This window comes from Micropterus salmoides, unplaced genomic scaffold, assembly GCF_014851395.1.
Source record: "Micropterus salmoides isolate LMB-PRFRI ecotype aquatic unplaced genomic scaffold, ASM1485139v1 Ms_hic_scaffold_17, whole genome shotgun sequence".
In the NCBI taxonomy this organism is placed as follows: domain Eukaryota; kingdom Metazoa; phylum Chordata; class Actinopteri; order Centrarchiformes; family Centrarchidae; genus Micropterus; species Micropterus salmoides.
Window position 1 is genome coordinate 16,645,381 of NW_024040817.1, and position 26,825 is coordinate 16,672,205.

The 26,825-nt window shown below is 38.7% G+C and overlaps 1 protein-coding gene across 1 annotated transcript in view; it reads left to right on the plus strand.

Moving 5' to 3' along the window:
- csmd3b (CUB and Sushi multiple domains 3b) overlaps nucleotides 1-26,825 on the plus strand; it is a 236,710-nt gene that overhangs the window by 131,560 nt on the left and 78,325 nt on the right. Inside the window, exons 11-19 of the mRNA XM_038725460.1 lie at nucleotides 10,300-10,482; nucleotides 10,769-11,095; nucleotides 12,799-12,993; nucleotides 14,777-14,915; nucleotides 15,609-15,796; nucleotides 15,915-16,103; nucleotides 20,234-20,350; nucleotides 20,751-20,966; nucleotides 23,854-24,042. Of these exons, the coding sequence (XP_038581388.1) occupies nucleotides 10,300-10,482; nucleotides 10,769-11,095; nucleotides 12,799-12,993; nucleotides 14,777-14,915; nucleotides 15,609-15,796; nucleotides 15,915-16,103; nucleotides 20,234-20,350; nucleotides 20,751-20,966; nucleotides 23,854-24,042 (1,743 nt within the window). The remainder of the gene's footprint in view (nucleotides 1-10,299; nucleotides 10,483-10,768; nucleotides 11,096-12,798; nucleotides 12,994-14,776; nucleotides 14,916-15,608; nucleotides 15,797-15,914; nucleotides 16,104-20,233; nucleotides 20,351-20,750; nucleotides 20,967-23,853; nucleotides 24,043-26,825) is intronic.

The following is a 26,825-nucleotide window of genomic DNA, read 5'->3' on the forward strand; positions in this document are numbered from 1 at the left end:
CGGCTCATTACAACATTAGCGCTCTTCTACTGATAAACACGGCATTAGCTTTGTGGCTACTTTAGCAATGGGCCGCATTAATGTTAGTTAGAAATATGTCTACAATCACATCTGTCAGCAGCGTAGCCTCCAACACCCAACTACCGTAACATTAAACATACTGCTGTGAGCCGGTAGGAAGCCGGGAGATGGCAGTGAAAAACGGGAGGGTTCGCAAACCATGAATGTTTTCAGGAGAGGAGAAGTGATTGGGGCTACATTCATTATAATTATTTAAGTCATGTAATTAACGTGACAAATGACCAACTCACCGCAAACAGCCACAGCGTGTGTCTGTGTGTTGTAAACAATCTCGGTAGACTCCGGTCAGATTGTTTTCTTTGTGTTTTTTTTCTGGTGCAGCAGTGGCGTTAACAGGGGAGCTGCAGAGCGCCCTCTGGTACGCAAACAACGCAACACTCTTGACAAGTGTGAAGGATCTGTCTCTGTTTCTTTTTTGATACTCATGTATCTGCTGTTATAAACGCCGATGCCGATTAAATGCAATTAGCTCATATCGGCCGATAAATCGGTCAGGCTCTAATCCAAAAATCCCCTCTGTAAAAAATATTTGAGTACAATGTGTCAACAGAAAACCATAAATTTGAACTTGATTTAATCCAGTGTTCAGATTTTAGTTTTTGAAATAGATGCAAATAAACACATATTTCAATAGATACTGCCTCATTTGCATATTTAAACATAATATTACTGAAAACCTGTAATATAAAAAAATGTTGTCTTAATGTAAGTAATCAACTAGGAACGTTTCATGGTGATATCTTATTTTTTACCCTATTCACCTGCAGTGTCTTGCCTTAAATTCTGTGGTGTACAAAAGTTATTCAAATAGAAAATAATTATATACCACAGGCCCACTTCCCTCAAAGAGAACTCTAACACTACGGTCTTCATGTTTAATTTATTTTGTAGTGTGAGATATAATCTGCTCCAAACCATGCAATAGTTTAAAACACATGATTAGATAAAGAACTTCATATGTAAAAATAGCCAGTGTGTCAAACCAACTTGAAATCAAAGGGCACCTGCTAAGAGGCTCCACAATAGCTGCACATATCCTCATTCATTTCTCCTGAGTAATTTCCCCATAGAGATCGATAAAAGAATTAATGGAGAGAACCATCATTTAAATGCATCCATGCTTATAATAATACTCCATTGTACAGAATGATGGTCAGACATTTTATTCTTGCAGGGATTTAACTGTCTATATTCACTGTAGTAGGTATAATCTATATACTTTTGACAAATGAGAATACATTTACCTTTATTTACATCCTAAAAGCATAATCAAATGCAAGAAAATGCTAAAGATATGTTCTCCATAATTTAGTAGCAGTGTTGTCATTACATAATTTGTCAACCAGAGAGTATGCTTACTGTCAAAACTCTAATCAAATTTAAGGATCCTTATTTTGTTTGTTTTGTGTTTGTTAGGAAGAAATGTCAATAAAAAAGGTAATACCAGCACACTGACAGTGTTTTCTGATAGCCTTACACCCAAGTGATGTGCGTATAATTACTGTCCTTTAGCTCAGAAAATACTGTTGGCCATTGTTTGTTTTTTAAACTCTCACATATCATGCTCAGCCTCCTCTGTACTCTATTATCCTGTAATAATCCAGAGCCATTATGTATATTTCTATTTCTATATCACAGTGACAAAAAAAAACTAGTAGAAAACATTCACCTGGGTGTCTTACTCAAACCCAAAAACCCTGACAGATTCTACCTGTACTCTGTGCAAGATAAATGTGTTTGTTTCTGAGTGCTGGCTCCATCACCCACAAGATTTACTATAAAGGTGGATGCCTGTGGTATTAGTGGGTGGCTGTGTGAGATGTATGTGTGTTTTTGAGACAGAAAAAAAAGAGAGAGAGCGTGTGTGTGTGTGTGTGTGTGTGTGTGTGTACGCATGTCTGTGTATTCCTAAAGCCACATCCCATAGACCTTGGAAATGAAATATAAACATTATCAGTAACTCTACCTTGCTACAAAGTCAACGATGCACTACACAATGTGTGTGTGTGTGTGTGTGTGTGTGTGTGTGTGTTAGACAGGCCCTCCATCAGTGAGCCAACGAAGCTCTACCAACAAGTCACTCACCTCTTTCACTCCTTGCGTTCCCCCTCTTCCCTTCTCTCTCTGTCCATCTCTCTATTGGTCTCATTTTTCCTCATTAGCCATCTTTCCGTCCCCAGTTCTCTCTTTCCCCTTCTTTCTAAAGTCACAACATTGTCTCTTGCTGTCTCTAATGCACTGTTGTTTGGTTTCTCTGCTTCTCCCTTTCTCTCTCTCTCAACCCATTTCCTGTATCTGACAAGAGAAGAGACCCTCTTTTCTCGTGTTGTCAGTCCTGCATCTTTCTTTTTTACTCTTTCGCTCCTTGTCTCTCTCTATCTCTCTCTCTCCCTCTCTCTCTCTTTGTCCCCCTTTTTCATGTCACCATTCATGTATTATTAAAGCCAAGGTCACAAACTGGCAACACTTTGACTCCCCGTTGGAAGACTTACAAATCACACACACATACATAGCAGTACAGATTGCCTGTACAGCAGTCTTTCAGTCTATCCTGAATCATGGCATGTAGATTTAAGGGAGCACTGCAACATTATTGACATCATTTACATTAAAGTTTCAGCGAGTTTCCGTCTCATATATATATATGTGTGTGTGTGTGTGTGTGTGTGTGTGTGTCTGCACAGTCCATAAAGAGGTGCCATTGTGGCTTTAGATCATAATATATCTGTGAGTGTGTTTGTATGTGATTGTGGAATTATACAATACCTACTGTTTGTTCGAACACTTTCAGAGCATAATATTTGCTTTGAATGTGCTTTATGGTTTGAGTTCAACAGCAATAAAACAGTGTCTCAGTGATTTATTTTCATTTTCTATGAAATGAAAAAGATAAATGCAGTGTGTTAATGCATGGATGGAGGTCGGGGTTTCTCCATAATCTATTTACAGAATTATATCTGATGTAAAATAGTTTTTTGGTTGGTTTAAAAAATAGACATCACCACAGTAAGGTTAAAACAAGTCACTCAGTAAGATTACAGTGGGAAAAAATCATTCATGCATGGTGGGGTAAAAATATGTACAGTATAATATGTGTTATATATTGTACGTGTCTCTCTTGAATACATAACCTCTTGAAACACACCGTACTGATGCGATAAAATAAAAAAATATATATATATATTTATTAGGGTTGGGCACATTAACGCGTTATCGCATTAATTAATTAACGCAGACAATTATTTCATCGCACGTTAACGCAGTTTTTAAAAAATTATTATTATTTTGAAAGTCTGTTGCTCACTGGCAGTGGAGGGAGGCTTCAGCAGACTACGCTGTCATCTCTTTTCTGTATTTTCCCACCCTCAATCCGTTATCACGGCAGCAGGTGAGCCACTTGCTTGTTAATGATGCAGCCTATCAAACAACTCAAACAACCCAAACCAACATCTACACTGTGTTCAATGCTGCTTTAACGTTACCTGGTCCGTGCTTGTAAAATATCCACTGCAACTTGTAACGTCATTTCAAGTTTTTAACCAAGTAAAGTCTGTGCGAGTGAACACATGCATATAAGACGACCACTACACCCTGCCCTGGCAGTGGCAAATAGCTTTGGTTTAATGTTTGATTTGATTACATTAATGTTTAGGGTATAGGTTATATATAGGGTATAGGTAATATTTTATTGCTTCTGTGTAAAGGGAATACTGCTGGTAAAAAGCACATTATTTGTTTAAAGTGTTTGCAAACCACATGTTATTGCACTTTTGTGTATATAGCAGTACATTTAAATTATAAGTGCGCAATACACTACTTTAGAATTCATTATTCAATTTTGCACGTAACAAAGCGATTAATCGCAAGAAAATGCGATTATTTATATATATATATATATATATATATATATATATATATATATATATATATATATATATATATATATATATATATATAATTACAATTTTTATTATGAATATATTCATAAAATGGATGCAGAAGAAAAGTACTGCATGTACTGTCTGGAATAGGTGCAGAAGTGCCTGTACAGTTTTTGGATAAATCTTACTCAATAAAGTCATGATTTATCAAGTTTACCATTCATATTCTCAGTCAGAAAGGAGGTTTGGTGTGCAGCTAGCAGGGATGTACAGACTGCACCCGTTTCACTTCCACTTCTCCTATTTTTCTTTATATCAGTGATTTGGTTTAAAAGTCTGTTCAAATTGTTTGTAAGGTCTCTGAGGGGCTTCAGCGGTATTCCATCACCATCTCATCTAACCTTTGAGAATTTAAGGGCTGCCACAGAGTGGGATTTTTGAGCACCACCATCGCTTTCTATAATTTAAATGCAGCAGCTGCAAATTGGATTGATGCAGGATTCACACACGGCACACAGAGTAAACCTTCTGTTCCACTTAGGAGTAGCAGCTGATTCCTGCCAACTAAAACAGGCACATGTGCTCATTTGCCCTCACTCACCTGCTGCTTACTAAAGCCACATTTTGGCCATGGATGTGGAAAGTAAAGTCACCTGCACAATCAGACTGATTGAGGTGTCAGGTGGATTGTGTCTTTTGTGATGCCGGACATGTACACATTAATACAGTGTCTAAATCTGATGTCTGAATGTCTATAATTTCTTACATCTGAGGGGTTTTCCCCCCAGTATTGTGGCTTTAAATTATACAAAACACAGAACAATAAAAGCAATAAAAGCCACACTTCTCATCCATTTTCATTGAAATACATGTGAATGGTGATATTGAGAATTTGTTTTCCGGCAATGAGTCATTCACTTGAGCTCTGGCTTTTTTTCTTTTTTTTTGAGTGCATCGCTCTAGCATTATCCTATCATCCTGTGTTATATAACGCTGTGCTAGGAGACTACGAAGTGCAGCATAAACGTCAAGTGCCAGCTTCACAGCCAGTAGTAAAACAGGGCTACGTGGTACATGTGTTAATCTCATGACAAATGCTTTTTATTTAGATGTTACTAGGTTTATCTCTTAGCATGCTATTATCTTACCCACTATTATTCCTGAATTTGAATGTTACTGAAACATCACTGTTTTGTTTTGTCGTCCCTTCCTTTTTCTTCTCTTGACCAGGATCCCATCACCAAGTCATAATGTCACCTCTTACTTTTGAGATTTTATATTGGATTTTTGATCTGCTTTTTATGGTTTTTAAAATGTGACGTATTTTACAGGAGGGAAAGATGTCAAGGTGGAGTTTTACAGCACCATTGACCCCTGGTTCGATGGCTCTGTAGTGGATGTGCCTTTTTGCAGAGAGGGACAGAGAGACTGCAATCTGTGTGTGTGTGTGTGTGTGCCTTCTTCATATCTCCCTGCTTTTGTGCACCCATACATTTCTGTGTTTGACTGCAAGTGTGTCTGTTTTTGGAAAGTAAGTGTAGATTAGCAGATCAGATTGGATCAAAGGTTGAAATGTTGTTTCATATTACTGATGTTTAACAAAATGTATGAAGCTGGCTCGTCTAAATTGAGAGATTAAGAGAGAACTAGATAAAGGTAGTGAAGGAGGCCACAGGAGGGATAAACTGAAGTGCAACTGAGCTTTATTTGGTATCACATTTTGATACATATCATTTACTGAAGGACAAAGCATTTATTAGCATGGTTAAGCTCAATAACAGCAGTGTCTCATTTTTATATACTTGAAATTTCATCCTGCGATAATAATGCTGACCTCTTGCTCCGACCAGCGTTATAGTGAAAATATCTTGCACTCATAAGATTTGTGTTGCGTCCCACAGGATCTCGATCCTGTTGCAGCACAGTAGTCCAGGTGCTGAGCCTTTTAATCACACAGCACTAAATAGCATTTCATTCAGAGCGGCTGAAACGCCATGAAATATGAATTCATGAAATATTCATTCACAACATACCCAGAAATGTGGTACAATTTTACAGTCAATAACCTTCGTATTGGGGTAGTGAGCCAAAGCCAGTCGCTTTTTTGGTTGTGTGTGTGTATGCGCGCATGTCTGCACATATGCGTATGTGCCTGTATGCTTCAGAGTGTGCCCTGTGAAGGGCAGAGCTTCCTTTATCACAGAACTGTAAACAGCATTTCATTTTTCCGTCTTGAATTATTGATTCATGTAATGTTCAGTCCGCATGTAGCCATCAGTGTTACTGATATTGAAATACTATACCTGTAGTTCATTTAGTCAAAATCCATTGTAAAAAGAAAAATAGATTGTTTTTCTCATTAGGCCACAATAATATATGCCATACATTCCAAATCATATATGGCATTGGCTAACACAGTGACTATTTGAAGAATTACCCTGATTTCTAATAAGACTGATGGTCATTTCAACCTTTAATAGCAACTTCCCTAACAGTGGGATCTTCTAAATACTAATATGGGGAGGGATTGACTAAGCATTGGTGAACATACAAGATACTGTTTTGGCCGTCATTGGTCATGAAGTCATTTGAAAGGCTCATCAAGAAGCAGCTCCAGATGGTTTAGAGCTCATTAGACTCTTTGTTTTTACTACAAGCAGAAGAGACATTTTGAAAAGGCTGCTTTAACCTTTCTTAAGTATAGTCTTGGCAAGCTTTTATTGGTTTTACTCCCTTGTTTTGATATATCACAGTGTACTAAGGTAATGGTGTGTTCACTGATGTAACATTTGTTTAGTTATTTATTCAGATTTTCTAACATGCTGTTCTCCGATTGGTAGATGAAGCGACAACACAACACCTCAGGGGAACAAACATTGCAAAAATGCCTTTGAGATGTGGGTGTCCTGTTCTCTCACCTGTACTCTCTGTACAGGCAGGAATCTTTATGAGGATAGGCACATCCTGAAATTCACTGATGATTATGGAATCACAAGACTATTACAGGATGATGATGAGGCAAAGTACGGGCCTGTAGTTGAGGAGTTTTTACAGCCAACTGGAGTGATGTTTTTCTGCCCCGTGATGTGTCCAGATCAAAGAAAACAGCCCAATTATTATCTGTGATCCTGATGTCCAATTTACCGAGAGTAACAGGTATATGGGAGTTACACCATCGAGTTTAAAAAACGTTTTTTTTGCACTTTATATAACAAGGGCCAGCAGAGATTTTGTGTTTTAATGAGAACAGAAAATTGATGTCTTTCTCATACACATCTCCTATCAATTCAATCCTCAAAAGCTCCTCTGCGGCCTGGTTTGGAACCCAAGAGAGGCTGACAAAATGTCAATACTATGAGTGTAATAAATGGGATCATTTTAATTCAACAGACACTCCTCACTGATGTCTACAGTGTGAACAAGTCAATTTGAGCCACTCCCTTTAGGTCACATATTCAGACAACCATAAGCTAATTAGCCAGACTGGATTTCTCATTTCTTCCCCACACAGCAAACCTGCTTGAGTGTACAGAAGACTATCCACTCAATTCCTCTTCTTCTGTGGCTATTATAGATAACTCATATTAGTATTTTTTGCAGTTTAATAAGTTTAATGCATCTTACTTTTGTTTTGGAGACATTGGTAAGGGATACACCTAATGAAAATAAAGCACAGCAACAGTCAGACCTTGCAAAAGACAGTTTTTAGCATATGACAAACATCAGAATGCATATGACTATACATTCAGCATTCGATTACTATTAGCAGCCTAGCCGGAAAATCAATTCCACAATGGTCACAAAAGAGAAACAGCCAATAAGCTTTTTTTCTCCAATCTCATTATCCCCCAAAAGCTATTACCTTAGTCACTCAGATCTTTAAAGGTAGTGCATTTACACTTCTTTTATCTGTGTTTGTGTGTGTGTGGAGTTTGCATGCACACATGTGTATTCCCAAGGACAATATTCTGTGGGCATGATGGAGTATTATAGAGCAGGATGGAATGGGGCTCAATGCGCAATCGCAAACATAATATCGAAGTTGCACACACATACGCATTCACTCACACACACACACACACATACGTACGCTTTAAGAAGCCTAATCCCCTTTGTGAATCCGTCAGCCTTGTTGTTACAAACACAATAGGATTATTTGTGTGTGTGTGTGTGTGAGCGAGCGAGCGAGTGAGCGAGAGAGAGAGATGTGTGTATCCCTGTATGTGATTCTGTGGGAGAGGCTGTCTGTGGATGTGGGATTTTGTGGCTTTGTGTGTGTGTGTGTGTGTGTGTGTGTGTGTGAGTGAGAGAGAGAGAGAGTGTACAAGTATAGGAATGTTCCGGCAGTAGGCCTGTTTTCTCTCCAAAGCAATTTGTTCTCTATTCTTCTGCTAGGTGTGTGTGTGTGTGTGTGTGTGTGTGTGTGTGTGTGTGTGTGAGTGTCTGTGTGTGTTCAGACCACAAGCTTGCGTGTTAGGCAGGTTGTGATTGGTTGAGTCTGTGGTTCTCATAAAGACGATGTCATGATGGAAATTAATGCAATACATCACAAACGCATGCGCTCGGACACGCACACACACACGCACATAGACTAGCACAAAGCACACACCTTTACTTCCTGCCATGGGCCACTCCTGTAAATAATACAGGAAAGCAGGGGCATAAAGGAGAGAAAGGCTGGGGAAATAGTTGGGTATATTTCCAGAAATATCATACACAAAATTTTAAAGAGAATGGTGACACAGTGGCACCTTTATATAGAATCAAAGAAGGATCTGTCTAACTTCATGGTCAGACTGAATGTGGGGGAAAAAAAGGGGTGTCGTGAATACTTGCAAACTCGGGGGAACGAGGTATACAGAAAGAGATTAATACAAACTTGCTCCAGGCTTTGTGAACTAAGAAGTAGAAGCATTTCAAAAAATTCGCCTGACGCAGCAAACCAACAGCCAATCATCTTCAAGGAAGACTATTTAGTTGGTAGTGTATTTCAGTTGGATGATGAGCTCTTGTAGCATGACAGTGTTTCACAGCAGGGAAAGATGACCACTGGGTATTTGAGCGAGATAACGCTGCATGGTGACCACAAATATTATTGAAATTAAACTCAACATACGTGAGCTGCCAAATATATTCACTTACTCACTTAAGTTAAAAAAATAAATAAATGTGAGTTACAGATTCTGGCTCTAACTTCCTTTGAACATGCAGCTGTATAGAAAAAACACAAATGTGAACACCTGATGATAACAAACTTTAAATAAAAAGAACTTAGTGGTAACCGCTGCTGATACTCCTCCTCAGGTTATTCGGTGCAAGCAAATTAGCAGTGTTTCAACCCTCTGTACTGTATGTTATATCTCTCATTTTCTTAGTTTCTGCATGACCAATGTTATGTAAGTTCTTTGTGACAAATATTTTCTTTTTTATCTCTGAGATGTGACGATTGACTTTGTCTCATAACCAAATAGTGTTACTAACTGTCACAATATAAACCACCTTGATGCCAGTGTTTTTAGTTGTGATTAAGCTTGCTATTCTATTATACCTACCCTATTGTATGTCAGAAGTTATTGCTATACAGTGGCTGAGATATCTATGGCTCTATCTAAAATAAACTAGCTTATTAGGTTAGGTCAAGATCCATCCTTAATGATTTGGCCAGAAATATTTATTATTTTTCTTTTGTAAAAAAAACCCGTAAAAAGTCCAAAAGTAGCAATGTGTAGACTTCCCCTGCAACTCTCAGCCCCACACCCTCTACTACTACATTTACATTACATTTATTCATTTATCCAAAGCGACTTACAATTGCTAAGCATGTCAGAGGTCGCACACCTCTGGAGCAACTAGGGGTTAAGTGTCTTGCTCAGGGACACATTGGTGGATGTGTCACAATGGGGATTTGAACCCTTGTCTCTCACACCAAAGGCATGTGTGTTAGCCACTGCAACATCACCTCCCCTACTAAAGATATAAATATTTAAAAATGGGTCTCACATATGGACTTTTATTCCTAGAAAAATCTTAAAACAGCTGGGAAATGTAGTTATTAGTACATTACTCAAACAGGAGAAAAGAGTACATTTGTTGGGAACTATTTTCTGCTGCTGATTAAGACAGATTTGGTGCTCTAATGAATATTAACAGCAGCAGGACATTATGTGGAATTGACTCAAAATAAATAGTGCTCAAGTTAATGAAGAAACACGTCAACCAGACCAACTATTTGGCTTATTGGTGCACTTTAATAGTTTTTGAACAATAATAGAGGTCTGTGGCACAGAGGAATAACACTCAGATATTAATGTCTCCTTCTGAAACTGTGCCTTTACAGAAATAGACAAGGAGAGTTGTGGCGACCCTGGAACTCCCCTCTATGGAATAAGAGAAGGGGACAGCTTCTTAAATGGAGGAATCCTGAGGTTTGAGTGCCAGTTTGGCTTCGAGCTGATTGGAGAGAAAACTATCTCCTGCCAAGACAACAATCAGTGGTCAGCAAATATCCCCATATGCATATGTAAGTATTAAAATTATTCAGAGATGATTTTCAGGAATATGGCTGCAGAGGGGGAAAAACATGGCATGTGCTCTTCTGTGATGTTGATAACATTCAGTCTGACCTGTCACCATGGTGACAGTACAGAGTTTATTATGGCCTGGAGCAGATGATGACCGATGATGCTGTAGCAATGAATATTTAACAGAAAATTTCTCCTTCTCTCTATTTTTTTTTTCATTTCTCCCCACTGTCTGTTTGTCTGACGGTCTCTGTCTGCGTTTCTATACTTCTCTTCCTCCCCTAGTCCCCTGCATGTCCAACTTCACAGCTCCCTCCGGAACTGTCCTCTCCCCAGATTACCCAGAAGGCTATGGGAACAACATGAACTGTGTCTGGCTCATCCAATCAGATCCAGGCTCCAGAATCCACTTGGCATTTAATGACTTTGACCTCGAAGCACCCTACGATTCCCTAACTGTGAAAGATGGAGAGACAAATGATGCCACTGTCATTGGGAGGTTCTCTGGAGCTGAGAGTCCTTCCCATCTGACGTCCAATACCAACACACTGAGGCTGGAGTTTCAGGCTGATCACTCTATGTCAGGAAGAGGATTTAATATCACATACAGTAGTATGTCATTTTTCTATTTGATTTATTTTCTGCTTTCCTATTGAAATACAGGGACATACCAATTTATTTTGCTCTGTTGCAAAACAGGGTGAAATGTGGCCACAGTATATTGATAAGTTTGATACATGTCTATGGCAGGAAAACGAAGAACAGAAGGATCTTATTTATTTTCTTTAGCAGGAGAATAATTCTGAGTCTGAGGGGTTGTTGTTTTGTTTTGAAGCTATAAAACGGCACTTCTCATATGACAGTATATGAATTTTATGCATGACTTTCAGCCTAGACCTCTAGCGATGTATTTATCCATCCAGCAGGTGCGACCCCCCTCCCACCTCCATCCCTAGTTTGGATTTTCATTTTAGTTAGTTAGCTAATGTACTAATAGTTAGATCAGAATGGAGGCTTCAACAACACAAAGACTTGTTCTGGAAAATATAAAAGACAAACTTCATCGATCCAAGAGGGTCATGTGCTCAACACAGCAGCTAAGAATAGAGGTGTAGGTTGCAGAGGAAAGAGGAAGAGGAAAAAAATTTTTTGGGCATTGTTTGTTGTCGTACAGAGAGTCATATCCTTTTCATCTCTATGCGTCCAGTACAGAGAGGTCCAGGATGTGTTTAGCCTTGCTTAGCACAAAGACTAGAAACGAGTGGAAACAGTTAGCCTAGTTCCGTCAGATGTGAAACAATACACCTTCCAAAAACTTTCAAATTGCCTTTTTTAAACATCATACCTTGTGTCAAAATAGAAACCAAGACATTAGTGTTTTAGGAGCAGTTAACATCTCAGGAGTTCTGTCTTCATTGTGAAGTTGTCAGCTGTGCAAACTTTTGTAATTGATCAAAACCCAGGTGAGTCTTAGATGCATTGATGACTAGCTTGCCAGACAACAGGATACAACATGTACAGTAAATAGGAGTTTTGGATTTGTTGGAAGGCGTATTTGTTCATTTCTGATGGTGGCGAACTGTTTGCCCCGGCTTGCAGTCTTTGAGCTAATTTAAGCTAAACACGTCTCTATACCAGACAAACAGAAATGGAAATTGATATTGATCTTCTCATCTGACTGTGGGTTTGATGGCAGACATATTACCCAAAATGTTGAAGTGTTCTGTCCGCACATTTCCTCACAGTGTATCTGCGATTTCAGCTCACACCATTTTATTTTTTGGGTGACTGCATTTGTCATTTTTAAATCTCTTTATCATCTGATTACACTGGATTGCTTCAACTGGCAAAACACGGGCATATTTAGGTTGGATCTATACAGCCTTCTTAATCTGATGAGCCAGAACATATCTCAAAGCAGACATGCTCACATGACTTTTATCACAAGTTATATTGCTTAGATCCAACCCACGCACAGTGAAAATATATTGTAGCATGAGAAATGAGCATATGAGCAAAGATATAGAAAGTCAGAGCGGGAATATAGGACAGACAGATTACAGGAGAAATTTATAGACGTTTTCCTTGCCAGGACTGAACTCTAAAGACGTCACGTTGCAGCCATAGATCTATATGATTAGTTCTCAGAAATTTCATCAAAATGATGACCAAATGTAGCCTGTGAGTGCTCGTTAAGTATAGGTCTCATATTCTTTAATAACATTTCTTGTGTGTGTGTGTCTCTCTCTGTGAGCGTCTAGTCTCCAATATATTCCTCCTCATATCTGTGTCTCCTTGTAACTTTTTTAACGCAGCATTTGGCCATAATGAATGCCCAGACCCTGGCATTCCCATCAACGCTCGCCGCTTTGGAGACAGCTTCCAGCTTGGCAGCTCTATCTCTGTGGTCTGCGAGGATGGTTTTATCAAAACCCAAGGAACCGAGACAATCTCCTGTCAGTTAGAAAAAGGAAAAGTCATGTGGAGTGGGCCCATCCCTAAGTGTGAAGGTAAATATTGACGAGATTGCTGATTCAATTAATAACTACGGAACAATATCTCATCCAATAAACCATCATTTCTACAGCATAAAGACTTGGGAGGTGGAAATTAGAGGGAAAAATACATGAAGGTGGCCAGTAAACCCAAATATCCAAGGAAAGAACTACACTGCTGCCACAGATGCCACAGTTAAACATTGTTAGATATAATTATTAAGTATGTTATAAAAGTTAGAAAACACCATGACCCCGTCCTTCAAAAGTTAAAGTGAAGTATGTTATTGTTTATATAATTATATCCATTTCACACCATAACACTGCCATTTATCATTCATATACAATAAGAATAATTATATTAATATTTAGAAATATAATAATTTTTCAAGGTGGCATTAGCGCACAGTGTAATTAAAAGCTTGTATGGAAGAACAGAAACATAGAAATATACCTGTTAATCTAAAATGGAATATATAAGTAATTTAGTTCCAACAGGAGATATAATTAATTTCAGATACTTCAGAACATAGAACTGTTGACAGAACTGTTGATGGTAAAAGGAAAGGCTGTGTTAATTGTGTTCCGGGTCATTTAATGTCTCCAGATCCGTGGTAGCTAATGTATGTCTATAACTTCTTGGATACAAAATCCACTCACTTGTATTTAGCAAATTGACTTCAAGCACGAGGTTAAACTCTAAAAAAGATCAAATTCAAAAGAAGAGCAGAACAGAATGGCTCCTGGCTAATGTAACCTTCTGATAACGGTTACCATCTGCTTAAAAATTCTCATTTATAGTTATGAATGATGGCAATGAATATGCTGGTTCATGTTCCTTTAATTAATTTATATTTGCAATGTAGTTTGCATTTAATGGCATCTTTACAGTATGTTGAGTGCAATTAAATATTTATCTTACTTTAATAATTAAGGATAATACTGAATAAGACAGGGAACTGTATAATGATCAGTCTTTTGGTTACAGTATGTTTAATGCTGCCCTATCAATAGTTGTGTTTTAGCTTCTTTCAGCTCATTGTTTTGGGTTTATGGATTGCCATTTTCAACTTTTTTGATTCACTCTGACTTTCATCAGGGTCATTTCCAGCAGCAGCAGGCAGCTGTTCTCAATGAAAAAGATCATACAAAAACTCACTGTATGCCACGTGGTCAGCCACAAAAGGCAGACAGACAAAATGAACAACATAGTGGGGCACCTCAACAGACAGCTATTTTCCTCTGGGGTTAGTGGAGATCAAAACAGAACTTATAGAATAAATATTGGACTGGATCAGGTGGCCAGAAACACAACTCCTGAAGAATTCTAATGTTGCTCCCTGTCTTTTCGATGTGTAAATAGGCAACAGTTTGCTACCATACCATATATCAGTGTTGTGTTTACAACTTGTTGTGTTGCCACCCAAGTGGCCATAAAAGTCAAGCCTAAAAACCTACATATATATTTAATAAAGAAACTAAATCAAAAGGAATCATATTGTCTTAAGACTGATCACGTGAGGAGGAGGTCTCCAGTAGGACTGTAGCTAGTTATCCAAAGTAACTGTAAAATCATGGTCTGCTATTGTTTAATTGTGTAATCAGAGTATGCTTCTTGAATTCAGTGGTTCATCAGGAGGTTTACTGTTACAGAAAACCAACTTTCAAACAAGAATATTGACTGAATAAAAGTTTTATTCTAGTTTTGATACAAATAAAGGGCACAGCTTCAACGCTTTTATTTCTCTCCTTTATATCTTCTGTAACTTCACTCTTTTTGCCTCCTCTCCTTCTCCAGCCCCATGTGGAGGCCACTATTCAGCCCCGAATGGAGTGATTCTTTCTCCTGGGTGGCCTGGTTACTATAAAGATTCCCTCAGCTGTGAGTGGGTGATTGAATCAGAACCTGGACGCTCCATTAAAATCACATTTGACAGGTGGGTGGCATAATTCTTTGATTCTGCATATTTTCAAGACTCTCAGGGCTCTGAACGGGCAGAAGTGTGCAGATTCTTCAGAATCACTATCAATTATTTCTGACAAGCAAAGATTTACAAGACTTGAAGTTTATGGGGATTCACCAAGAATATAATAATCATCTTTTAAATTTCATAGACCCTATAATTAATAGTGGATTGTACAGTGAGGCCGGGTTATATTTTGGTTTATGTTATATGTTCTTGGAGCTGTGAACTGGTGATAGAAGCAAGGCTTTTGAGGATCCTATAAAATCATTTTTCATTGGTTTGAGTTTCTGTTTCAGTTTTATTTCATTGTAAAGTGCATTTAACAATATTGGTAGAGGGCTTAACAGACTGGACCTCTTAAACTTTTTTTCCCCCTGTCTTCCTGCTGCACGTAAACTTTAACAAAAAAACATATACAGAAAGTATACATTTCAAATAGGATGTAGAGTCAGAAGTTTTTAAGGACCAGTTGGTCATCAAAGTGATTCAAGTGACCTTATGAGCTTTCAGTTCAAGCACCTCAAAAGGAATATACTGCTAGAACAACAACATCTTTATGCTTCCTTGACAAGCTCTCACTGTAATGTTTGCATATGAAGGCTGCAAACAGATCCAGCATTATGTGAAGAAAGTGTGTGATGTTCTGATATTGTTGTCTCTCAGATTCCAGACAGAGCTGGGTTATGATTTTCTGGAGATCCATGATGGGCCAAACCTCCTGTCTCCTCTGGTTGGCTCCTTTAATGGTACCCAGGTGCCCCAGTTCCTGTTCAGCAGCAGCAACTTTCTTTATCTGCTGTTTACCACCGATAACAGCCGATCAAATGCTGGCTTCAAAATATTATATGAAAGTAAGTCAGAAACAAATGCATCTGTGAGTTTCTGATTAGGCAGATCAAACTTAAGATAAACGTCTAGTTTTATGTGTGTTCATACTATTAAGACATCTGATTTTTTTTTTTTTTCCAGGTGTTACAGTGGACAGCTACTCATGCCTAGACCCTGGTATCCCTGTCAATGGTATTCGCTATGGACAGGATTTCTCCATCGGGTCCACTGTATCATTTGGTTGTGATTCTGGCTACAGACTCAGCCATGAGGAGCCGCTAGTATGTGAGAAGAACCACTGGTGGAGCCACCCCTTACCTACATGTGACGGTAAGTACCCTGCTGCAGCCGACCTTCATAAACATGAGATGGCATGTTTAAATAAGTAATGAAATGTTCAAATTAATCTCCAAACTATTGTATACAGACTTAGATAAGACTGCCATGCCTTTTTAGATAATGTATGTTGATAACTTACTAACCTGACAACCTAAACATCATCATCCTCTGCTCTGTATAATTGATCATTAGATGTAAGTTAGTTTTATTTTACTTACATTATTATATGATCACTATATTTACCACCAATACATTAAATTCACACAACATTTCACCTGGATGTTGGTGCCGAGACTGTGTGGGATCACATCCTGACATGACATGGCAGAAGGTCAACGTGACTGCAGTCCTGCTAATGATGTCACTGAAGATTGAAAAGTGAAGTGGCCACTTCTCAAAAATGAGATTCCTTTTTACCAAATAATGCATTTTATAACTTGTTCTTTTTTCAGAGAGACTTAACTTAACTAAACATTTCTGAGACAAAATTAAGAATGTTTAGTTAATAGAAAAGGATACAAAGAAGCAGAGGTGTGTGAAAAAGATCAGCGGTGGCGCCCTCCATCCTTAAATGGGGAGCTGAGTCATATAGAACATGTTGTTCTGCGACAAAACCACTGGTTGAATCTCACACGCGCGCACACGCGCGCACGCACACACACCTGGGTGTACGCCGGGGCAATTTGCAGTGAAGGCTGCTGTGACTGATAGGGGATGATTTGAGGAGAAGATTAGAGATCTGTGGCTATGTACTGTGTGTGTGTGTGTGTGTGTGTGTGTGCGCACGCGCGCGCATGTGTAATGTCAGCACATATACGTGTGTGCGCGCATGTGTAATGTCAGCACATATACGTGTGTGTGTGTGTGTGTATGGGGTGCTTTTATCCATGTGCCTCCTGTCACCTCCTCTCCTGTGTGAACCTGTGAACACAGAGAGGTTTGAGGTAAGGTTGACGAGAGCCTGTGTTGGCTGTCACCTCCTCTCTCTTCTCTCTCAAATCAAGGAAGGGGGTGGGGGGCTTGGTCTCTCTCATTCCAATCTTGGTGAAGCAGAAGAGGAGGGGGAAAGGAGAGATGCGGCACTGCTGCATCAGTTTTGTGGCGGCTTGCTTGATTTGGCTTGTTGGCTCATTCACTTATTAACCACATTTGAATTGCACAGTTCCAGGGAATGGCAGTGGTTTCCTCCGAGGAGGCAGTTGAGCATATAAGCATCAAGCACTCTGCCTGGAATTTGTGGGATTGAATGCCATTAGACTGTGTTTACGAAGTATGTTCCTATAGAAATATAGAAACTATTTTCTTCTGTGGTTGGTGAGGAATGGTCTACCCTGATGATCACCTAGTACATGATGTATTCTAGTAGGACACAGGCAGCCGACTCAGCCCTGGAAAATGTTGCAGAAATCAAATGTTGTTCATACTTGTCTTAGAAAACATGAAAATAGCAATATTCCTTAATTTTTTGTAGTGATATGTGAAATTTAAGACACAATGACAAGATTATTGCATCAGCTAAACAGACAGAATTAATTACTAGATTTTGAAAAATACCCAAATAATTTATTTACTGTTTATATTTAAAGAATGACCTCAATAAACCAGGCTGGGGGATTCCGTTACATGAATTTAAATTAATCATAGTATGATTTAAATGATCTTGTCAACCTTTTTTTGGAGTACAGAAATAGATTTTTCAGTGGAACCCAACTTCATTTAAATGAAGGAGAGAATGGAGAAAGACCTCCGAATGGATAGAGGTGGAGGAAAAGACGAGATGGAAGGAGATCTAAAAGAAAGATAGAAAGAGAATGAGAAGGAGATAGAGGGAAAGAAACTGGCAGAGATAGAGATGTAATGCAGTGTTTCAAATTGCTCACATAGCTCAGCATTCAACATTAAGAGCTTCCTGGCAGAAAAGTATTAATAATTAATAGTACTGTGTGTGTGTGTGTGTGTGTGCGCGCACATGCAAGCTTTGTGTGTCAGGCTGTGTGTATACAGTATGTGTGTATTTGTTTAGTTTAAAAAATATTCATACTCCTCACCTTTGTTTCAGGGATGCTGATGTTGTAAAAACTCTGGTGGTTGAGAGTAAAGATACTGATGCTCTGTTGTAGTTCGAGAACATTTTCAATGTCTGACTGGCCTGTTTTATATGGTTGTAGCGGGGTCACCATTGCAGAGGGTATGTACACGTTGTAGTCTGGGCTGCAGTTCTGAGAGTTGACATGGTTAATTGTCATCCTGAAGGAAAGTTCTGCAGAACTTTCAGGTTTGACCTTCTCCCAGCTGCTCTGCCACCATTGCACTTTTGAGGTAATGTTATGACATTTTATAGGTTCATTTTAAGGAAATGACAGGCCGGTCGGCCAGCTATAAGATGAACCAACTGGAGCGAGCAGAAATGAAGCACCTTGCAACACATGCATGCATTAGTATGCATCGAATGAGCAACAGATTTTTGGACCTGGTCTCAACTCTGAGCCCCTCTGTGCGAGCACAGGTCTCTTACTGCATAACAATGTGCACAGCTGAACCATGTGCAGAACTTGCAGGGTCATCCTGAGGCTGTACTGTAAGATTCAAAATGTTTTGAGTAGAAATACCTGCGCTGCTTCGCTGCTTTGAATATCACTGCTTTGAATCACTTAAAATCCAACTGTATTAACAGAAAAAAAAAATTCAGAAACAAAAGACATTTCATGGATGTTGCCCTCTATGCAGCTTGTGAATTGTGCGGTTGTGTAAACTACCTTAAATAACATTCAAGCATTTGTTTTTCTTGAGATTTTATTTCATGTCTCAGTTTTCTGCCTCAAAACAATTTTTAGCTCAGAGACTGTGCATCCCAAAGCAACAAAATCTTGCAAATTGGTTTCAATTTCCCCACACTTCTCAGTAAAAGAATGTACACTTATTGTCCAGATGGTCTCTTGTTATATAACAACAAACTTTGCATTTTAACCAGTGACTCCCATTACTCCAATAATGTCGTTTTCTAAACTTTTTTTTCAAATTACCTGGCTCACAACATAACCACTTCATATATATCTTGAATGATTTTGAGTTGGTTTTATGCAGAACCTATGATTGCTATTAATGGTAAAAACAACATATTTCAATTCCAAACATTCAAATCCAGACAAATATGTATTTACAAAGTGGCATTAAAATGTGATTGATCAAGTTTGATCATGCCCAGTAATACACTCATGAGGACAGTATTGTATGGGATACACTAAATTAACAGCATGGAGCAAGTTTCAGCTAATTATGAGAGCAGAGAAGCTGAAGTGTACCTTTTGTTCTTTTGGAGAGAGGTGCTATCATTCACCTTCAGTGTATCTACATCTAAAAGAGATTTTGTATGTCCGCAGAAAGCTCCTCTGAAGCCCTGGCTACTCAGAGTGCTACCCTAATTATGCGAGAGCTGTTTCTGTCTGGTGACCATGCCACTCACAACATGACACTGTCATCATTGCTGCCTCATTTACTGACCTACAATAGATGTGTTTAAGAGCTGTCTTCTATTTATTAAAGTGAAACAACTAAAAATAAGTTTGCATAATTCAAATACCAGCAATTACACTGATAAATTTCTTTAAACATAATCACAGTATTGTCAATTGCTCAGCATTATGCGCTGTCAAAATACAGTATATAAGGAATGACCAGAATCACCTATGCAGTTAATCATTGTCAGGCTTTAGTTAGTTTCAGGGACATTAAACTATATCAAAATTTATCCTTATTTATAATTCCAGTGGGAGTCGGATTTTACATCATTTATATCATTATTTTATGTCTGTGCAACAGTGGGAGGAATAAATCAGAAAACTGGAATTTCACAGCTGTCAATGCATACAGACCTTTCTACCCACAAGTTTTAAAGGGTCTCTCTGTATCCATCTCTGTCTGTCTCTCCTTCTCTCATAGCATTTGTTTGTGGGTATGCGTGTGTGTATCTACTCTAGAAGTGGTACGGGGAAACATTATCTGTTTTAGCTATCAAAAAAACTGATGCTAACCTCTCTCCTTCTGTCCCCTGTCTCTGCGCATCTTTCTCTCTCCCCCCCCCTCTCTCTCTCCCCCTAATCTGTCTTTCTCAATCTATCCAGCTCTATGTGGTGGGGATGTTAGAGGTCCCTGGGGAACCATCCTTAGTCCTGGCTATCCAGACAGCTACCCTTCATCTCTCAACTGTACCTGGACTGTTGAAGTCAGCCACGGGAAAGGCAAGAGACACACACTGATTCACACTCCTTAATAGAGAGAGACAGAGTGAGAGACAGTAGCAAGTAGCAAACACATTAGAGCAGCTACTGCTATACTGCAACTACAAACTTGTATTACATTTCTTAGTGTTCTTTATGGTTTATAGAATATTCAGAGGGGCATATTTACATTCATATTTATATTTATGGCTTTAGTTAGTGCCAATATAGAGAGAAGTTGGTATGTGATCACTTTTAAAATGTTATCAGCCCATAATTTGAGTCTGCTGTAATCCCACTGTAAAATGATTTGTGCTTTGTTCAATTATTTCATGGTTGCATATTGATGAGCTAGGAATAAAGTAAACTTCTATAGATTCTCTCTGTTATCCATCTACTCATCTGTTTGTGTCTCTAACAGGAGTCCAGTTTCAGTTCAATTCTTTTCATCTGGAGGACCAGCATGACTACCTCTTGGTTACTGAGAACGGGAGTTTCCTGCAACCACTGGCTCGCCTGACCGGCAATGAGTTGCCTAGCAACATCAATGCTGGTCTCTATGGCAACTTCAAAGCCCAGCTACGATTCATCTCTGACTTTTCCATTTCATACGAGGGCTTCAACATATCTTTCTCTGGTAATTTACTTGACTATAGTCATATTGTATTATTATACTGCAACAAGGTCTAGATTCAATTTGCCCTGAATTTAGACAATCCAAGAAGTTGATTTTTCTCTCTTACTTCTCACACTGGATCAATTCAGAGTAATACTGGAGGCTGTATAAAGTTTATAAATCCAAACCAGGATAAATGCAAAACAGTGAAGGTAGACACCTAGTATCAATTTTGCATGAACAGTGTTAAGCATGGCCTTCACCTTAGAGACTCATGGAGGGAGGATCCAAGACACCACAGTAAAATTTCTCTTTAAAGAGAAGACAGCAGAGCAACATTTCTGCCAGAATAAAGACAGTTACATTCTCTTAAAATTAATTGTGGTAAATGATCAGTCTCAGCTTTACCTCAGGTAGTAAAGTTACTAAGGAAATGTTGTTAAGTTAATTTATATAGCACCTTATCACAGGGTGCTTCAAAATAAGTAGATAAAAAACTAACATACATAAAATACAGACACTATAGAAGTATAGGAAACTAAAGAAAAGTGGATATAAAGTGGTGAGTCTTTAGATGCTTTTTAAAGGTGTCCTCAGGTGCCTGATCAGAACATCTCAGTGATCTGGTGATATAGAGCTGAATTAGCTCACTAATGTAGGCGGGTGCCTGACCTTGCAGAACTCAAAAATGATCAAAAGGATCTTCAAATGGATCATCCAACAAATGATTAAAGAGACACCCGTTTTTTCTTCACCTTAGGGATAAGGCTGACTAGAGCATATTATGAACAATTTTATTAGGATTAAATGCTCTGAGGTAATTTCCCATCCTGCTTTTGATTGAGGTTAGGCAATTATGAAAAAATAAAAGTCTTGATGATTGAATTAGATCTGCATAATTGTGGTAAAATATACATTTAATGAGTAACTGGACCAAGTCTTAGAGTCCAAATTCCTGTCAATTTGCTGGTGACAACTTGTGTAGTGCTGATGCACCGTTGCACTATATGCTGTATACATGCTGCATTACAGCTGACTTAATCAACCAGCTGTAAAGTTGGTTTAGTCAGTGTTTAATGAGATTTAGAGGCTAGTACGGAAATGTTTTCCCTCCTTATAAAATGTTGTGTGTAGTGTAGTAACTCTTCAGTGCTACTAAAGAATGTAAACAAAAATATGTATACTGAAGAATGTAAACAAAATAGGACCCAAAACAGAGCCTTGGGGGACACCACGAGTCAGAGTCACCTACATTTGTCATCTTATATCAATCAGTGTACAGTGATAAACACTGTCAAAAGCTGCAGTAAAGTCCAGCAAAACACAGTGCATCAGGATATCATTGGAGATTTTGACAAGAGCTTTTTCAGTGGCCTGCAACCAACAAGCATCAATGGCTGAAAATTGTCAAGAATACCACTTTTTCTAAAACCTTTGCTTTAAATGGCAGTTTAGAAATAGGCCAATAGCTTGTGGTATCGATTCTGCTTTACAGGGAGTCTTGGGTACATTTTGTTGACTTTAAAACTCCAGCAACGCTTGTATTTTGATCTCTTTAGACCTTTCCCATTCTCCATGCACCTCGGGAGTAGGTTAAATTGGGCCGGAAGTCTGTACTCTGCTTCTAAATTTTGGTGACTTCACATGTCCCACATGTGAACAGTTTCACAAAACCCTACATGGCGAAGCCCCCCAATGCAACACTATTGCTGTGTTAAGTGAATGTTTTACTCTCAATCTTCCTCTAAACAGAGATATTTCACCACTGATCTCGAGGACTACCCATAAAACCTTGTGAATAGCTCAAGAAAAAAAGCTTAAAAAAAAGCTTAACAGAGGAGAGAGGTTACACAACATTAAACTGAATGTAATCTGCCATTAAACAACACAAGATGAAAAAAGAAGAGATGGAGATGAACTCCTTGTTGCCTCAAAGGCGGTGTTGTGAGAACAAGTGCTGTCCCAATCCACCCTCTTCTAAAATTAAGGAAAGGGTTCTGGGGCAGAATAAAGACAAAGTCCAAGGTTATATCTGCCACTCATAAATCGAGATCATTTCCTTAACTGCCACTTCCATGCTCTCTTATTGACTCTGGATAAGGAGCAGTTGAATCGGAGTCTACTCTGAGGGACTATTTACCGCGTCCCAGATGGCATAAGCTGATACTCAGAATGTAACACATGGGAGGTGTCACCAGAGACGTGACTTGCCAATCTCAACATGCTCAACAGGCTGTGTCATCCTGCAGCACACTCTGAAATACCCATCACATCATCAGTCTAAGCCCACTGGAAATAAATCCCCTGCTGTACCAAGCTAAACACAAAATCAGCAAGTGCGTTTCAGGACGCAATGGATTCAACTATGTTTGTACTAATTGCAACAAATGTAAATGCGTTCTCATGCACGATTAATTTTAGTTTAGAGTTATTGAATTATTGAAAAGGGTTTCTTCATAAAGAGAGCGATCATGGCCATGAGCTGTTCGCATGTTTCAGTTAACATTTAATGGTTATGTTGTTGGTTTTATTTGAGATATTAGAGTGGATTTTCCAGGAGTTTGAGAGTGATGGGTATTGATTTGTTGCTTTAACACCATTAGTTGAGGACACTCGAATTGCATAACCCCTCACTTACTCTTATGGCACTTAGGCAACACTCAAATTTGAGTGTGGTTCACAAAATCACTAAATAAAACACATATTTTAAAATATATTAAAATTTTCTAGTTATTATATAATTCTACTGCATGTATAAGATAAATCAGCCTAGATCATTTTATTTTCTGGACTTGGTTTTTAGGCAGAAGCGTAGAGAGGGCAGATTTCACTACAGACCCATCAGGGTGTATTTGTCATATTTATTCATATGTGTGTTATGTATTCGACTTCACTTTATTTTCTGCAGAATATACGTTGGAGCCTTGTGAGGACCCTGGGATGCCTCGGTTCGGCAGGAGAAACGGCTACAGTTTTGGCATTGGAGACACTTTGTCTTTTTCCTGCAATATGGGATACCGCCTAGAGGGGGCGCCGGAGTTAATCTGCCTGGGAGGAGGGCGGAGAATGTGGAGCTCGCCTTTACCGAGATGTGTCGGTATGTAGCAATATTTATGCACATTTTATTTTAGTGGTGAAAAGAATAAATTTTTCGAGTTTTGTTGCTTTTTCGTCGCCAAGAAAAGCTTCTAAAGACATTTGACATTTGGAATTGTACATGTCACATTTTCTGTCACCAAGCACTGTAAACTGCAAGTGGTTCACATATAGCATTTTCCTATGTAAAGTGCACCTGTTCAAAGAAATACCAAGCTGTGTTTATGTTGAACCTTACAAACTGTCTTGCTAGCAATTACTGAAATTGTCAAACAGCTGTAATTAGTTTGTCCTCTATTGTTATCATTACAGTGAAGTCACTGTGTATTACCTTCTCTATTATTTCCTGTTTCACAGGACAAATAAGATTAGAATTATATAACAGATGATGGAAAATAACCCATAGTAACCAGTAAACATGTTGAGCTGCTTTGCTGCTGATCTGTAATAAAAAAAAATAGGAGCTGGCTAAGTGAAATGGAAAGGATTTCCAATTATCAACAAGGATGTTCGTTTGCGTTCAGCTCCCCATTCCGCACCTGCGCAAAACATTTATATTGTTACAGTTCCTAATCCAAGTAACGCTGCGCTACTGAATGCACCATCCCTGACCTGAATGCGCGACTGCGCTGCAGCTCAGCGGCACCGGACATTATGTTGTTCAAGTCAGCTGAAGAATGGAGAACAGGGAGAGAGAGGTATTGTGTCACAGTCTAAGATGCAAAGAACATTGTTGTAAACTTTGTGCGACCAGCAAAAAGCTTTTAACCGCGAACAATTCTACATTTATACTTAGGCTAATTGAAGCATCAGCTAAAGCAGCACAGCAACGTGAAACTCCGAAAGAAACTCTGGCCGTACTTCCCGTGATGCTCATCTCATACTCATCGGGAGGGAATGGCATTAGGCATCATCCAGTAATAGCCTAAGTAGAGTAGCTAATATTACTTTTTGAGGAGTAACCTATACCTAGTAGGTAATAGCTAGGCTGTATTATTTCTGAGTAACTGGCCCAACACTGAGTTGACAATAAGGATCGGATAAATTGGGTATGTTTTGATTATTGCTTGCAGGTCTACTGTTTACTTTGACTTTGTTGTGGATTGATCAATCATATAGGCTATATAGGCTACACTTTGGTGTATGAATGGTTGCTTTTTAAGTTGTTCTTATGTTAAAGGTTTTGGCAAGTTATAAATTAATTTCTTATGAATTATTTTGACAGGGTTTATATACCGTGAGGTAACCATGGCAACGGCTTCTGTGTAACCGTCGCGATCCCGTGAAACTGTTGCGGTCATTCTAGTCTCACGCACACGCCCGCACGCTGCCAGAGTTGAAATGTCATGTCAAACCTTTTCGTTTATCAATAGATGAAGACTGATGTGGCTGTTTGATCTGAGTTTCCTGAATAATATAACCGTTTCTTTAACAGTCAGGCCACCAGGTCTTAAACAGGCAGCGACCTTCGCTGCTGTCTTTTATTCATCAAAAATAATCTATTAACTTCTACTGAACAAATGTGAAAGTTAGTAGTTATATTATTTAGTTACAGACTCAATTATTTCATGTTGCATGTTGCACATTTAGAAAAAAATGAATACAAAATCATAATTAGGCTAGAGAGGTTAGACAGGTTGCGATGTCATAGTGTATTAGACACTTGTCTTTGTTTCCCACTGCAACACATCCACCAAATACGTTATAGTCATAGCTCCTGCTTTACCATCCATGTTGTAATAGAGCCGCCGGCAGTTTTATCGGGGTGTGGGGGGGACTCGGTATATTTTCTTGCTTTTTTGCCCTTTGCCAATCACGTGCCTGAAAAAGACTGAGATAAAGTTCTGAATGCTTATCCTTTTATAAACTTGGGCAGCTTCTTTTCAAAAGCTAGGACACACAACATTATTTGCCCTTATAAGATAGGAGATGACACAACATGAAGGTAAAGCAAGTAACTGAAAGAGAAAAACACAACATAAAAGAATAAATACAGTGAACAAAACTAAGTCTAAACTGAGCAAAAATGGTGACAGAGGGTCCGTCTCAACACTGTTTGCCTGGTCTCCTGTGTTTGAGTTAAGGGTGTATTAGCAGTATTCCAGTCATTGTTCTTGACCAAGACATTGGTCTTACAATTGTTCCCTGGTTAAACCATCAGGGCTTACCTACTGTCTCTCAATATTTAAAATAAGACAGATGCAGGACGTGAATTTATGCATGAGTATCAATTCCATGTGCTCAGAACTTCAGCTTCTTTGTAAGGCAGAAAAGTGTAAAATGAGATTTGATTTGTGTGCAGATGTAGAATCAATAGAGGGCAGTAATAAAAGCAAAACAGACAACTGAATGTTTCTGCACTCCTTCACAGGAATGTTTTCAGCAACACTGTGACAAGCGTGGGAAAATACAGGTGCAGAAAGACAAAAATTACCAGCCCATTCTAATAAAAGAGCAGATACAGTATATAACTTTTTAATTTTAGATTGCTGGTGAGAACATTTTTCTCAACAATCTTATTTTCAGCATTGCATGTGTGTTTGCAGTGCCAGTGTTTATGTCTTTGGCTCTTTGTCATCAACGTGCAAGGACTGATAATGCAAAGAGGTGGGAGTGGTGTTGCGTTCTGGTGTTCTACGGTGTATTGCGATTTGCTATATTTAGTTCCTGTGTGTTGTGTTGCATCGCTGCATGATGTGGTGCACATCACAAAGGAGGAGTGAATAGAAGAGGAAAGGGACTGCTGTTTTCTAATATCTTGGCAGTGCAAACTTTTGCTTGTTT